Source organism: Daphnia pulex, chromosome 7 (genome assembly GCF_021134715.1).
Source record: "Daphnia pulex isolate KAP4 chromosome 7, ASM2113471v1".
Classification (NCBI taxonomy): Eukaryota; Metazoa; Arthropoda; class Branchiopoda; order Diplostraca; family Daphniidae; genus Daphnia; species Daphnia pulex.
In genome coordinates this window covers 1,979,181-1,994,443 of record NC_060023.1, presented here as the reverse complement: position 1 = coordinate 1,994,443, position 15,263 = coordinate 1,979,181, and the positions used below count along the sequence as shown (strand labels likewise).

General features: G+C 39.3%; 1 protein-coding gene and 1 long non-coding RNA gene across 4 annotated transcripts; one reads left to right on the top strand and one right to left on the bottom strand.

Moving 5' to 3' along the window:
• Positions 1-19: 19 nt before the first annotated feature.
• On the bottom strand, positions 20-14,448 carry LOC124197285. 3 transcript variants are annotated; one of them, XR_006876084.1, is made up of 13 exons: positions 14,169-14,448; positions 13,938-14,105; positions 13,740-13,874; positions 13,584-13,677; positions 13,371-13,419; positions 13,201-13,285; positions 2,319-2,410; positions 2,040-2,240; positions 1,812-1,964; positions 1,559-1,745; positions 1,382-1,485; positions 429-558; positions 20-75 (listed from the first exon to the last, which is right to left on the bottom strand). It is a non-coding gene; the product is annotated as an uncharacterized LOC124197285 (long non-coding RNA). The 3 variants fall into 3 exon arrangements; XR_006876083.1 differs by having other exon boundaries at positions 13,584-13,646; XR_006876085.1 differs by lacking the exon at positions 13,584-13,677.
• LOC124197230 lies at positions 3,242-10,025 on the top strand. The gene is made up of 4 exons (XM_046592570.1): positions 3,242-3,427; positions 3,699-4,934; positions 5,005-5,457; positions 5,528-10,025. Exons 2-4 carry the CDS (start codon positions 3,767-3,769, stop codon positions 9,790-9,792), a joined length of 5,886 nt encoding a protein of 1,961 aa, XP_046448526.1. The 5' UTR covers positions 3,242-3,427; positions 3,699-3,766; the 3' UTR covers positions 9,793-10,025.
• Positions 14,449-15,263: the final 815 nt, after the last annotated feature.

Here is a 15,263-nt window from a genome sequence, read left to right as displayed (position 1 = left end):
TGAATAAATCTTCCATTTCGAACCGTTTGAAGGACAGCAGTCGGCTATTTTTTAAATATTTCTCTGCAACCTTAGCTAAATTTCAAACACATGATTAATCTGTATTCATTTAATGATGTGCACACAGTTGAGCCTTTTTAGAAACCTCTTTTCTGAATCTGGGTCAATAAGTTCTCAAAAATTGTAAAAATGTTAATACTGGACTAAATGGACAACTACGTCACTGGTTACCATCACACTTCGTACAAAAGATACTGTTAATTTCTCAAGAATAAAATGTGATTCACTTACAGCGCGTCGTATTATCGATTGGCAATAAGAACCACAAAAAAAAAGATTTCGTCAAAATCACTATTCACGGATGCAACACGTCCATTCTTGCAACAGCAAAAATTATTAAAGCAAAAGAGCTGGAAAATGATTCTAACCTTCGAGTGAACTCCATTAGTTGATTACGTCATCCTCCATCGTAGGTTCATCACCATCTGATGAACTTCACGTCCGGTGGGGTCTCGAAACTCATGGCTGCTCCATCCTCATAGCAAATGACGGCATATCCTAATCAAAATATTCAAAATCCCTATCAATAAAGCAGCACACAAAGTATAGAAAATATTCGCATTATCAAAAATTCCCTTAAGTTGTAATAATTAGTAAATGTTGCAGTGGCATGAAAATTGTTCGACTACCAACAGACAGATAAATCATTGATTGCCCGCACCGTTAACCCCAGATATTGTTAATCCGACCTTGATTTAAAAATTAAAAGTGATTAGCGAAAATCGCAGGCTGGAGTTATTTTCGGAAAAGAAATTGCTGATCTACAGTCAGTAGTTCATAACAAAATAAAAGCGGTATATAAGATGACACTAATAAAAAGATGATACGATTTTCTCCTGCTGGTTTGAATACGTTATTTTCGTGTTTTTTTTTTTTTTTTTTTTAATACATCTCGCATGCACGTTGACGTTTTAACACATGAATCCATGTAATGTATAATCATGGTGGATGCCTGGATGGTATAATGGTAAGATACGTGGTAAAGTTAATCGACATTTGACTTTCACGATGTGAGTCAAATTAAAAATTTCCATGAGGTCCATCAATGCTCAAGACATTTCTGGACTACCCTAGGTAATGTTCAAACGTTACGTGTACGCTATACGTATATCAGTGGGGTTCCTGGTTCTACAGTAAAATTTGAATCAAATGTGACATTTTGGTAACTATTCGTTTGTTATTGGGAAGCTCAAGTCCCAATAAATCCCTACTGTGACACAAGGTCTAATTAAGTTTGAGTTGCATTTAACTGAGTTTCCCGACTTTCTCGTTATTCCTTACCTGATTTTCCATTTCTCTTGCCCCGTTGCCCGTCTTTTACCTTGTTGATTCATGGTCGTAAAATCGTTGGCCTCTTGCTCTGCTAATTCCAATTTCGTCGTCATCACTTCTTGAGCTTGGTGATTATAATGCGTTTGCTGTAGACTTGGTTATGAAAGTACAAATTCTTGTTAATTCACATTGCAAAATGTTTCAGAGTTTGATATTGTGCTGATACCTGCTCCATATCTTGTAGTTGTCCTCCGTTGCGAAAATACTAATGCTGCAGATTCCAAGTGGCAGTCACTCTCCTGTCACGAACAAATGAATTCCCGGATCTCCGTTCTGGGGCTTTAAAAACAATTATGATAAGAGCGTTGCATCGGCGGCTGATTTCAGGTTGTGCATAAGCATATCAAACCGAACTGAAATAGAAAGAAAATAAAACAGTAATTATATTTCTTTTTTCTTAGACATTAGACAAGTCTTACTTAAACATTTTGGAGGAATCAATCCTATAGGTAGTGACAGCTTAAAGATTGGTTTCTGGCAGAAAATATAAAGAAACTGCATCTGCATGACCACATGTTTACCGGAACGGTGTCTACATCACTCATGGCCGACCGCCGATCCTTGAAAAACACCTGTGACAATCAATGGCAGCACAACCTGTTCAATAAATTAATTCACTAAACAAACAACAAGTTAAAATGTTTTACCACTAAGTGAGGCCCAAATAAACGAGGTAATTGTGGGAAAAATCTGGAATCCGATAGCTTGACTTGTCTGGCTTTATCTGTAGTCGTCCATAAATGAGTTCGTGATCAGCCGGAGAACCCTATTGGAGTTCAGTCAGTTTACCGAAACCATTTCTTGCCTGCCCTAGTATGACTGCATTTCTATATTGTCTGTCACATTATCTAATGAAAATATGATATTTTAAAAAATGTAAGCATTATTCTTGGATAACCAATTAAGACTTTTCAGGAAATATTTACCAGATTTATGCTATCTAGCATTACTACCATCAACTTTATTGGCCAATGATAAAATCGCGACGAAACACGAAACTGTCCAACTGACTCGACATCTATCATGCAAAAAGATTTTCTTTTTAGTAAAGTAATAAAGTAATTATTTTTGTTTTGTTGTTTTTTTTTAATAAATAAAAAAAACTTGTCGTTAGTAGAAAAAATTATTTACTTATTTAGGAGTTTATTTAACAACATAATGGTTTCGCTCCAGAGCTCGAGTTCAATTGGTTGGGGTTGTAAAGCTCAGTAAAAGACTTTTTCATTTTCTCCGCCCTTATCAAGATGCACGAGAAAACCCCAACCAAACGATGGTATTTTAAAAGAATTCGTTCAAGTTCCTGTTGACTGTTGCCTAAAAACACTTCCAAACTGCTGAACTCCAACTGTAATCTGTTGTTTTTGGTTGAGTTGGCTTTATATCAGGGAGCGATTTAGCATTCAAGGTCCTTGCTGGCCTTTAACAGTTTCGCCCTTTATTCGGTCAATAAAGCTAAAATCGGCTGAAATTTACGACGACGAAATTTTGAAAATGTCCTTCAGCTATGAATGTCCACTTAAGGATGCCATCCTGGCAAACTTTGTTCAGTTAGCCGAACAGTCTTTCAATCTTCCTTCCACAACATTTATTGACAAAAGAACTCAGAACAACCTTTTTTTTTTTTTTCGTCAGCGAGGTTTAATTACCATGATAAAGCAAGAAACAAGAGAAGGAAAAAAAAAGCTGATGCAGCGATTGATGGCGAGTAGAAAAAGCCTGGGGAAAGAAAAGGATAAATGTCTCTAGATACGATTTCTACACAGTTGGAACCGCAATTCGAGCTAGAGTCGGTTTCATCACCATCGCAGTCGTAAAAATTAGAAAAAGCTGCTTAGCCCGAGAGACGGACAGTGACGTCCCAACAGCAGTCAAGAAAGGAAGCTGGTGTGTCTCAATAACTGCGACAAATAAAAAAATTGTGAACTTGTGGGAAAAGCTATCAGTTAATAACGATCACGGTCGGTCATACTTTTGGTATTGACGAGATTGGGTTGTCGATTAGACTGATTCATCCATTTCATCACGAACAGTTTTGGTAAGTTTAATATTGAAAATACTAACTAACTGGTTTCACCGGACTGGTAACTGATGCGTGACATGGCCGTATATGATAGCTAGCTGAGTGGAAGCTATGGGTTCGGCTCGTCTGGCATTTTGTTTAAACGTCACCAAGGTCAATCGCCACTAGACTAGTTTAACTTTTTATAACTTTTCAAGTGATTCTTTTGAAATATATTTAAAAAAAGGAATATCCACACTAGCCCTGAATACAATTTTAAATCGCATTTTATCTAACCTTCTTTCAGGCAATTCGTCTTGATCCTTGAAATGCACATGTGAAATATAAGTAGCCGGAAAATCTTTACAATCAAGAATGTCTATCGAAGACGCAAACAGTAATTCTACACCAGCTAGCGCTGGCTCGTGCAGCACCGCTGAAGATGTTCTCGACGAGATTAAAAGCTGGATTCAGTCTAGCGATTCTGCCAAGTTATACGGCTATGCCGTTGCTCACATTAAATCAAAAGTGAAGCGTGACCTGTTTTGTTTGGAAGCAACTTGGGTGGAGAGGCAGTACGTCAAAATCGTACTGGAAATGTGGTTGCGAGAGAGTTTAAAAAGAGCTTTTCAATACCTAGAGGATGAAGCAACAGATATAAGTACGGAAATGTCCGTCATTTTGGACGAATTGAATTCAATTAACTGCTTCGAAGATATTCGTTCGAAACTCAACGGAGCGACATCAAGACTGAAGTATTGGTGCGACGGAGGTCCATTAGATGAGTCACCACATTTCAAGTGTCAATATCTTCAGTTGATACTTGAGCAGAGGGATCTGTTTAGTACCATGCCCCGTTTCGTTATTCTGGTTTCGAGCTATTTGAAACAATTCAAGACTTTGTGCACAGAGAAAATATTTTCCCGGTGCCTGAACGACATCGCCAAAGAGGAAACCAGCGGAGAGAAAAACCTCAATTTCATTTTCGCTTTGAACGAGCTCTTCCGAGTCGCTGATGAAGACATCAGGGTACAAAAAATTTTGGAAGAAAACATTTCTGGATGGGAAAATGAGGACCAAACTGGGCAAGATTTTGTCAACAAGTTGGTGGAAATTATTGCAATTAGTAGCAATGCCATAGAAAAGGAATTACCTCAATGCTTTGATCTTCTGCAATCAGAAAAAGAGTGGACGCCGAGATTGCAGTTGTTGACCAAAGAGTTCTGCAAGAAACTCTTGTTACCAATGAAAACTGAAATCAACCTCAAGGACGAGGACGGAAGAAAAATCATCTTCATTTACGGGACCACCGTTTTTATCAGTAAAATTATACAGGAAATGTTGAAACTTAACCACGATCATTCCAGTGACCGTGTACAGGAAATCCAAATTGTGGGATTGACATCCGTTCACGTCGACTGCGATTTGGAATCAAAAGACTGGCACGGAATAAATGTCAGCGTCGTCACCCACAATCTGTATGTCGACCGCGATAACGTTTTATGGGATGTCTCTGGCAAAAATGGCAATGACAAAGTGGCGGGTGAGTTTATCTCTTCAATAATTATTCTAATAATGAAACAAAGTTAATTCGAAGCTGCTTTCTCAAATAGAGGGACTTGGAACTGATCAAGCGGGTGAGAGCGGCGGAAATGTGCACATCATTTACGACGAGATCATCAACGCCGAACGATGGACGATAGTGTGTGACGGTGGTGACGGAAGTGACAGGCTGAACAGCGGCGATGTTGAAATCGGGCCAGACAGGGAAATTCAGAAATGGTCCAAAGAAAAATTTGAAAAAGTTTTTCCTTCCATGTCGACGTTTGATACCAAGGGAGAGAAACAGGAACACGGCACTATTCCTCATTCCGAGAACGCAATGAAAGCCGTTTTGGAAACGCTAGAAAAGATCGTCCCAAAACAAAATCGTACAGAAGGTACAGATATCCAAGCCGATCACACTGATAGTTTTTTCATCAAAGGCATAGCGAAAGACGGTAGTACGATCACGGCTTCATTTTATCGTTCAATGACGAAACGACAAACACTCATTTTTTGTCAAGGTAATACATACACTATAATTTTACAAAATGATTATTTTCGGCTACAAGTTAACCACATTTATTCCAATAGGAAGCAAACATGGGCCAGGTGAAGGTGGATTTGGTGGTACCATCAAATTCGAATGTACGGGGGGTCCAGAAACGTTTTTGAAAGGACACCAAGTTCCATTCGTCGGAAAGGATCAGCGCGAAGCAACAGCTGTACGGATGGGTGTCTACGAGGCAACGGGTACCGACGGTTTTATGGGAATACCGTTCGGTGACGTCGGATTCATTCACAACCTCGACACATCACTGAAGTCGGCAGAGGATAATTTGGTAGGCAATTACATAGGCTTTGATAATGACGTTAGATTGAAAATGGAATGTACTGAAGAGAAACCTACTAGAAAGGAATATGACCCAAAGATCAATTTTTATGCTAAATTAAATAAGACTATGTATGCGTCAATTGTTCCTTGTGATGACCGGAAATTCGCCCAAGTCCAGCCATTACACTTGGCAGCTGTAAAGAAAAAGGCCAACGTTCGCGAAAATCTCACTCAATACCTAGCCCAAGTAAATGAAAAGAAACTAATGATGGAATCATTCCAGACGTTGTTATCCAACCCGCTGGAATTCAAATCAAGTAGCATCGATGAATTGATCGATCAAATGGAATACAAGGAGGCTCAACTTCATCAGCTGTTATCCCAATATCATCAGGGTTTAGAAAAGATTGGGTCTGTAAAATTTGTCAAACCAGCATTGAAAACGAAAACCGACGATGTTAACTATGCTCTTGACACTTCCCCTCCCTTGCCCCATGGACGAATAATTGGACGCCGCCCTGTTGATTTCCGGTCGGAACCACCCGTCGATGTTCGGTGTTTAGATGTTCTGCCGACGGTTGGCGGTGTCAATAACGTCCTCCACTGTATTTTCGGACGAGTAAATTCAAACGGGCTGTATGTGTGTAATAATACGAATACGCTTCGCCAGCGTCTCGCCAAATTCATCCGGAATAGAGAAAATCAAACCAAAATCTCGACTTTCGTCGAACACTTCGTTTTGCGAATGATAAATAGCTATGAATCAGATTTCCCCGTCGCCTGCCGCAAAAAAGCCGCTTACACCTTACTAACGAGTGACGAAAAAGATAAATTCAACTGGCAAGGAGACGACGAATCCGAGGAATTATTTCTGGAATACGCAAAATTTGTTGAGTCACCTTCCAGTGCGCTGGACTTGACCGAATTGAAAATGTTGGCAGAAATTCACTGTCTAACAATTCACGTCTATGAAGAGGAATCAATTTATTCATTCAAATTCAAAGTAACTTTAAATTCTGGCAGACACAACCAACACTTCATTTTGTATGATGGAATTAGCGAATGGCAGCGTCTAGAAGCTAATTTAAAATTAGAAAAATTCTGCAAAACACTTGATCGTGATTTATTTGAGTCTCAGCCCATCCAAACAGATTCCTTTCAAATGTTGATGGAGTGGCTAGAAACACACCACACGAGCGAGGATGTCATCACCGCTCTCAAGAACTTGAACCCGGAAAATGGGGATACTCCAGACGAATTATTTCGATTGCTGTTACAACGTTTAAAGAAATATTCAAAACAAGACGACGAAGAGGAAGAGGGTGATGTAGAGATGACGGATGATCATCCAATAGCATCAGAAAAAGAAGACGAAGAGGGCGATGTAGAGATGACGGATGATCATTCAATAGCACTAGCACAAGATCTTTGCTATTTGGCTGAGGCTGTATTGGAATACAACAACCGAAACATTAGCCCAATCTTCTATTTAAGTATCGTCAAAAAATATCACCCACAAGAATGGAAATGCTGTTTTTTAATGCTGGAACTTTTCAATCGACGGGCAACGGTTCGTATTGATGAAGACTTAAGCAAGTTACCACTTAGTTTTCTATGTGATATAGATGATCGAATGTTAATTGGGGTGGCTTCAATAAAAAATAAAATTGCGGAAACAGACAGCGATTCGGCTTTGGATCTAGAAAAATTTGTGCCGCTGTTGAGGTTGCTAGTAACGACATTCGATACAAAGATTATTGACAAGCGTCAATTTTTAGAGCTCCAGGAACTTCCGTTAATTGGTTGGATTTACGAGCTGAAAAGCAAAATGTGGCATACGGAATTTGATCAACTATCGAGTGATCCGAAAGAAAAAGAGCACAAAAAACTAAAGAAAGAGGCCATCCACATGTTATTGGAACTGGAATTTAAAGAAGGAAATGGATTTGGTGACGAATTGATTGAAGAAATGGAAGACTTGAAGTTAATTGTAACTAAACTACACGATAATCTGTATCCGGGCAAGAACAACCCCTACCAAAAACCTGCACAAAGAAATGTGGAAGAGATCATATCAATAATGATGGATGACATCATAAATGAAAACCAACTGAAGCAGAATAAATACACCAGAATGCTGAGTGATATAAAAATTAAAGTTGGAGAATCCAAATTACAGTCAGAAAATATAGAAGAACGCAAAATAAAGAAACTAATAAACAAGTGGCAGACAACTGGTTTAGAACTGAATGACCAATCGGTAGTCGAGTTTCTCTACGTTTACGATTACGCTGTACAGCAGATATGTACGAATAAAGGTGATGAACATAAATTCCAACTACGCGACACACAGAGAGTGGCTATGACGACTTTACTAATACACAAAAGAACAACCACGTTGACTCAAGTATCAACTGGCGAGGGCAAGTCTCTCATCGTCACTGGAGTTGCAATTGCATTTGCTCTTTCACGAAATAAAGAAAACAAAAACCAAAAAATTGACGTCATCACCAGTAACGACATGCTAGCCCTTCGCGATTCCAATTTATCCGTGGCCGATGGTGGCATGCGTAACCTCTACGAATATTTCAATATTAGCGTTGCAAACAATTGCAGTCAATCGGTTCACAACCGAACCAAAGCCTACAATGCAACCGTCGTCTACGGACAGCTGGCCAACTTCCAGCGAGATTATCTGATGGACTACTTCTACCATCATAACATTCGAGGTGATCGAACGATGGACCTTGTTATTATTGACGAAGTAGACTGCATGCTGCTCGACCGCGGCAACAATACTCTCTATCTGTCGCACGATATCCCGGGCATGGAGACGCTAGAATCAGTTTACGTTTTCATTTGGGAAAAAGTTTGCACTTCTTCCATCGAAACAGATGATTCAATCCTGAAAGAGTCTGTTAAAAAGGCCGTCCTTTACGATCTCTACGGGGCAATAACCAAGGAAGATTTGAAATCAATTCACGCTCAATTAGAAGACAACCCATCAGAAACGAACGCACTATGGAACTATCTAATCGAAGACAAAATCATCGACGCAGAAGGGCACCTGTTAATGAAAAACGGAATCCAGAAAATCAATTATCAAGAAAATCTAAACCCCAAGATCGCCTTTTATTTCCGCAAAGTTGCAGAACGCGAGCGTCACATCCGAATACCCGACCATTTGATGCCCTTCGTCGATCGACACCTAAACTCTTGGATAGACAACGCTTTTCATGCTCTGGAACTAGAAATCGACAAGGACTACGTTGTCGACCAAGATCGAACTGATACAAGTCCAGATCTTAATCCACAAGTAATTATCATCGATCCGGACACGGGGACTGACCAAATTTCAACCCAGTGGGACGAAGCCCTTCATCAATTTATTCAGCTGAAGGAAGGTTGCAAGTTGACACTTCAAAGTCTCAAAACCATTTTTATTTCCAACGCGACCTACATGAAGAAATACGAAAAACTAGCCGGAGTGTCCGGTACGCTGGGGACTAAAACCGATCGAACCTTCATGGAGAGAAATTATAAATGCCTTTATTTCGTCATTCCGACAGCTTTCGAAAAACGCTTTCATCTTAAACCACCGAAGGTATTAAAATCAAAAGAAACCTGGTTGAAAACCATCATCAAGGAAACTGAGCAGACAATTCTTACTACCGATCGCCATGAGGCTCGTTCCGTCGTCATATTTTGTCACTCCATCAAATCCGTTAACCTCATTCACAAAAGCTTGAAAAGTTCTGAATTAATCAATGCCGATAACATCCATTGCTACACGCGTGACTTCGAGAAATTCGCTTTCGAAAGTCAATCACTGGAGGTTGGTCACGTCATCGTTACCACCAATTTGGCCGGACGAGGGACTAACATAAAAATCAGCGAAAAACTCAGAAAGAACGGAGGGCTTCACATTTGTCTGACCTTTTTACCGAAAAATGAGCGGATTGAGGAGCAAGCAATGGGACGTTCAGCTAGAAATGGAGCTCCTGGCAGCGGAATATTCATCTAGTGCGACGAGTTGGCACACTCAACATCCAGAGGAGGACAAAAGTGGGGCGCTGGTAAATTTGTGAGTATGAAAATAGAGCGTCAATGGCAAGAGTCGCAACGAATGTCCCGTTTCGACGACGATGCCAGAAACATCGAACACGAAGAAACATTTTTTGGGGACTTTTCAGTTGATTACATCAGTACAACGAATGAGTTGAAATATCGAGAACACGAAGATCAGGAAATTAAAATCATATGCGATAGCATCCTAGACAAATGGGCTCTTTGGCTTGACGAAACGGTTGACCAGCTGGAACTATCTTTTTCCTATTACATGGAAGAATTCAAAGATTTCATAAGCGAATTCAAATTGCCTGACAATAAAACAGCCAACATTAGTTGGATGACGCCGGTCCGTTCAGTTGCCATGGCCAAATATCTGGCCACACAAAAGAAAAAAACAAATCTCTCAACAGCAGCTGACATGTTGAAACCACTCATGACATTAAACGACTGCTTCTGCTACCCATCCGCTTTTTACTATTATGCTTTTGTTTTATTCCGAGGAGACCTAGAAAAAGATAAAGCAATATTTATTCGAACCTTGCGTACTTGCGAATCCATGCTGAACCAACACGTAGACATGGAACTTACTTTTTACCGCAAAGTTACGCAGACAAATCGACACCAAACACCTTCTTTTTGCGCTGTTGATGGCTACAAACAGCAAAAGGACAATACGGTTCAGCTTTTGGAATATTTTATCGGTAACATTCGCTCTTTACTGGGCAATAATTACTGCTGCGCTTCGGATCTTAAACAAGCAGGAATCGTTCCTCCGAAAGAATTGGAATTTTTTAAACGAACAGCTAAAAATTTCAAATTGTTTTACGAAAAAAATACAAGTCGATTCCAACCGTTTGGCAAAACAGTTGAAGAATCAAAGAAGAACAAAATTTGTCCCGAAAAAGTGGAAAAATTATTTCATTCACTGGTGAAGTCTACAAAATGCACCGTTTGTAAGATCAACAGTTCCGACACAATTCCGTTTCCAAAAGATATTATTAGTAAAGTGAAAGAAAACGGAGCAACAACAAAATCGAATTTAGAAACTGCTATCGAGCAGGTAGCTTACGACTACGGAGTGAGTGCATCAACTCTGAATAAAACACTTGATTTGGTTTTCAAAATGGGCCTGGCTGAAAAGGATATCGAAAAAGAATTAGAAAAGCAGATCGAAGAGAAACTTGAAAAGGAAAGTTTGATCCTGTGCACTAGAAAGTCTTTTTGGAAGAAACTCGTCGATGAGGAAGCATTGCAAGTTATCGATGGGGGCAAATGTTCCAACATGAAATGCGTTATCGTGTCGGAAAAGGATTGTGAAATCGAACCCAAACTCGACGCAACAAATCGCTCAATTACATTAGACTTTGGGTTTGACATAAAATATAATCTGGATGAAAATCGAAACATTTACGTCTTATTCAATCCAACGTACGCCAACAGAACTGAACTGGAGAGAGGGGAAAAATTGATTTTCAGCAAACAGTACGTTGAAGATACTTTAACGGAAGAAGAATATCTTCAGAGAAAGACAAACTTTGAGTACAACAAAATCGCAAAACTCAATATAGAGAACCTCAAAAAAGTCAACCTGAACCAGTTTGGTCGACTGGGAAGAGATGACTTGAGTCGAGTTAAGATTGATTCGTCTGAACAAGAAAGAATCTGGAATGCTTTGGTAGAGCAAAATATTATTGACGAATTTGGTAATCTCTCGTCTGAGTACGATGACCAACATTTTAGTTATTCCGACTGTCCTGCTTACGAAGACACAGTCGTGCGTCTGGTCGGTCGAAAGTTCGCTGCCGAAATTGTTAAGCGTCACTGGCTGAAGGCTGCTGAGAAGCACTTGACGTATGAAGGGGGGAAAAACTTTAAGGCGAAACAAGAAACGGACGAGAAAAATTTGCGACTCAAAGCAATAGATGTACTGCCTCTGAAGCCTTATCGAGATATGCTGAGCGATCTTATGGCTGCGCACGTCATCTCTGGCACTCGGGTCACAGAGGATGCATCGGTAGATTTGGAAGAGGAAGTTAAAAAAATTGAAAATGTCGACGAAGAGGAGTGTAAATGTATCGTAGAGTTTCTGAGAAGCCGCCAACCAGTGTATGCGCCCAGGATGAAAGACTTTGACATTGTGCTCGACTTTATCGAAGCAGACGTTCGCAACATTCCAAAATTGAATAACATTTCCAGCGAACTCTACACATTCGATTTAGTGGGACTCAATCAAGTCATCGGTATTAAAGATCGTGAAAGATCGTGGAAAATGGTTTGTCTGACATCAGCGATATCAACGATTATCATTGCCGGGGGTGCCGCATCTGTGGGCGTCGGAGCGTTCCTGGTTTACAGCAAAATATTGAAGTTCGGAATTTGCAAAAATTTGTTCTTTAGTGGCGGTCTCTCTGACATTTTATACGCCGTTACAACCATTTTAACGCGCAGCAACTTTACTTGGGCCGATTTCACTCGCCAAAGGCTTAGAAGTGTCATCGGGAAAGCTGAGCCCATCGACAAGTTCAAAACTATTTTGGAATTGTTAAATTCACATGAGACATCCGACCAAGATCTTAAAAATGCAATCAGAATGACCACCGAATCGGAGAGACGGATGCGACAAAGCAGGAAACAAATAACGGCTCAAAGAGAAGCATTTTTATCCGATAAGACCCAACTGATCAAGCCAAAAAATAAGTTATCCTTCCACAGCCGGCTACATTCTCAATGTCTTCTTCTTTGTGACTTTCTAAAAGCGCAAATCAATAAAATTATTGACCAAAACTCTGTCGAAATTAAAGAAACGTTGGCCCAACTCCATCGTTTGCAAGGACAACAAAAAGCACGACTTTTGACTGATGAGAGAATAAAAGCTATCGCAGTTGAATGGTTCAAAGACGGTTGCGAATGGGTTTCGGAGTTGGAAATCACCATCACCTCAAAACTCGTCGAGATTAGCGAGAATCGACAAACGGGAGGTTTACTAATTTACGAGGTGTTCAATTCCGATATTCAATCCATTGAACAAATATTGGAAGATTTAAATACGAAAATGTGGATGGTGTGCAAGACTCGGACGCACTTACAAACGTTCATCTTGGATGTAAACAAAGATAACCTTCTACCATCACCATCGACGGCTGACGACTTTGACGTTGAAGAAAATAAGCGTTTCCTAAATAGAGCGATGACTGATTTGAAATGTGAACTGGCCAGAAAAGCGGAAAAGGTCGTAGAAATATTGACTCAAAAAATACATCAAATCACCTCTGACCATATCACACAACTAACGAATACTAATCCTTAAACTGTCAACCGCTTCCTGTAATGTCTAGAATCGATATTTTAACTGTTGTCTTACCTTAGAATCCATTTTGAGGGTAGAATCATTATGTACCGGTCCGGTTTTTTCTGTCTCTGTAGCAACAGTCTTTACTGCAATTACTCTAATAAAAAAAATTACAGAAATCTGTTAGATACTCGAATAAATTATTTGTTTTTGATTACTCTGAAAGAGAAACCAATACATACCGAATAACCATAGTGGATGGGTAGATCCGGCAGGCAATCCAGAATAATACTGTAACAAATAAGAACAAATTAATATATTTTGCAATGCTTCACCATGCTCAATACAAATTAAGCTGCTGTGGCTAATAATATTTCTTTGGAGCTTCAGTGTAGTAGTTAAGGGCAGCTGTGATTATAGGAATACACATAATCTGAAAAAATAGGAATCTTAACCTTTATAGTAGTCTTAATAGAGAATGTGCCTCCCATCGTTGAAGACAATGACAGCAGAAAGATCTGATTTAAAAATACCAGAAATTGGTTCATACTACAGGAAACATTAGTAATCAAAGCACTTTTATTTTGTTTCTTTACATGACAACATAATACCTGTTTCAGGATGTTTAAATAGATTTGTTGACCACCAGTTAGAATCTTAGGCACACATTAAATCGTTAGTGGGTGTTAGTCTGTGTTGGACAGTCTTTACAAACATATCTCCTTGCTGCTGTGAGGAGTGTGAGCCTATTAGATAATGTATATACTCTAATAAATTGCTTATTTTTGAGTATAGAAACCAATACATACCGAAAGAGTAAAAGACTATATAGTGGATGGGCGGATGTTTGCTGACGGGGAACTCACTCATAGGATTTTACAATATGGCATTGAGGAACGATGAAAAATTATGTGGACCTCTTAGTGTTGGTCTGTGATGGACAGTCTTTACGAACATATCTCCTTGCTGCTTCAAACCTTTTAGGTAATATGGATATTCTTATAAATTACTTATTTTTTAGTATAGAAACCAATACATACCTTGTAAGACTATAGTGGATGGGTGGATGTTTGCTGACAGGGAACTCGTGGATAACAGACTGATAGGGTTTTACAATATGGCATCGAGGAACGATGAAAATTTACGTGGACAGACTCTCAGTCTAGACAATTAAAATGGCTTTTTCTTGTCAAGCACCATGGACCATACTGTGTAGGAAGGCTAATTAATTAGTTTTCGGACAGACCACATTCGCAACTATTAGATCTTTCCCGCTTAACTTAAGGTTAAGCAAATGAAAACGAGAAGCAAAAACATCGGAGTGATGCCAAATTGCTTATTTGTGAAACTTGACGTTGCCTAATAAATGATTTTAAAAACAATTTGTCACGTATAAAACGATAAAACTGTTAACTAAACTCCATTCTACTATCTAATATTTCCATAAAATAAAAAATAATTGAAATTCCCTTTCTTTTTCATTTTATTTCCATACCTTTGAAATTTTGAAGTATGCTTTTGGAAAAGACCGCTAGATGACTCTAGAAGTGTAGAAATTTCGAACATCTCAATTGAACACTTTCAGAGTTCAAAAACGGAAAAACCTAACAGAAAATAAGTCGATTCAAGTTTTGAATTCAGTTTTGATATCAATTGGTGCTGGCCCATTGACCATCGTTGGCATAATGTAACCTCCAATCAATTCATCATATATACTACATCACGAATCTCCTACCAGAGTTATAGATGTATGGTAGAACCACTGCCTGTTAAATTTTCATCTCGGAAATTTTTCCCAAAGTTGCAGCCAATATCGCGAATCGAAAGTGGGAAAATGGGCTTAAGTATCGATTTAGACCTTATTGTCAGCGCCAACAGCGGCCATCTACTGAAACTTTGTTCATTTTGGTACTGGAAAAAAACAATGTGTTTCCCAACACACCCGCTGTGGCTCTGCAACTAAGGTCTGGCCAGAACACTTCCAGGGGGAAAAGGCAATGGAAGGCCTTTCCATGTAAGTGGTTAAACCATACATCTATGGCTCTGCTCCTACTCTTCAATTCACTTGTAAACTCAACTTTCGATCAATTAGGCAACCTGCTGAACTATAAAGATCGTAACCCATTAAACCCCAG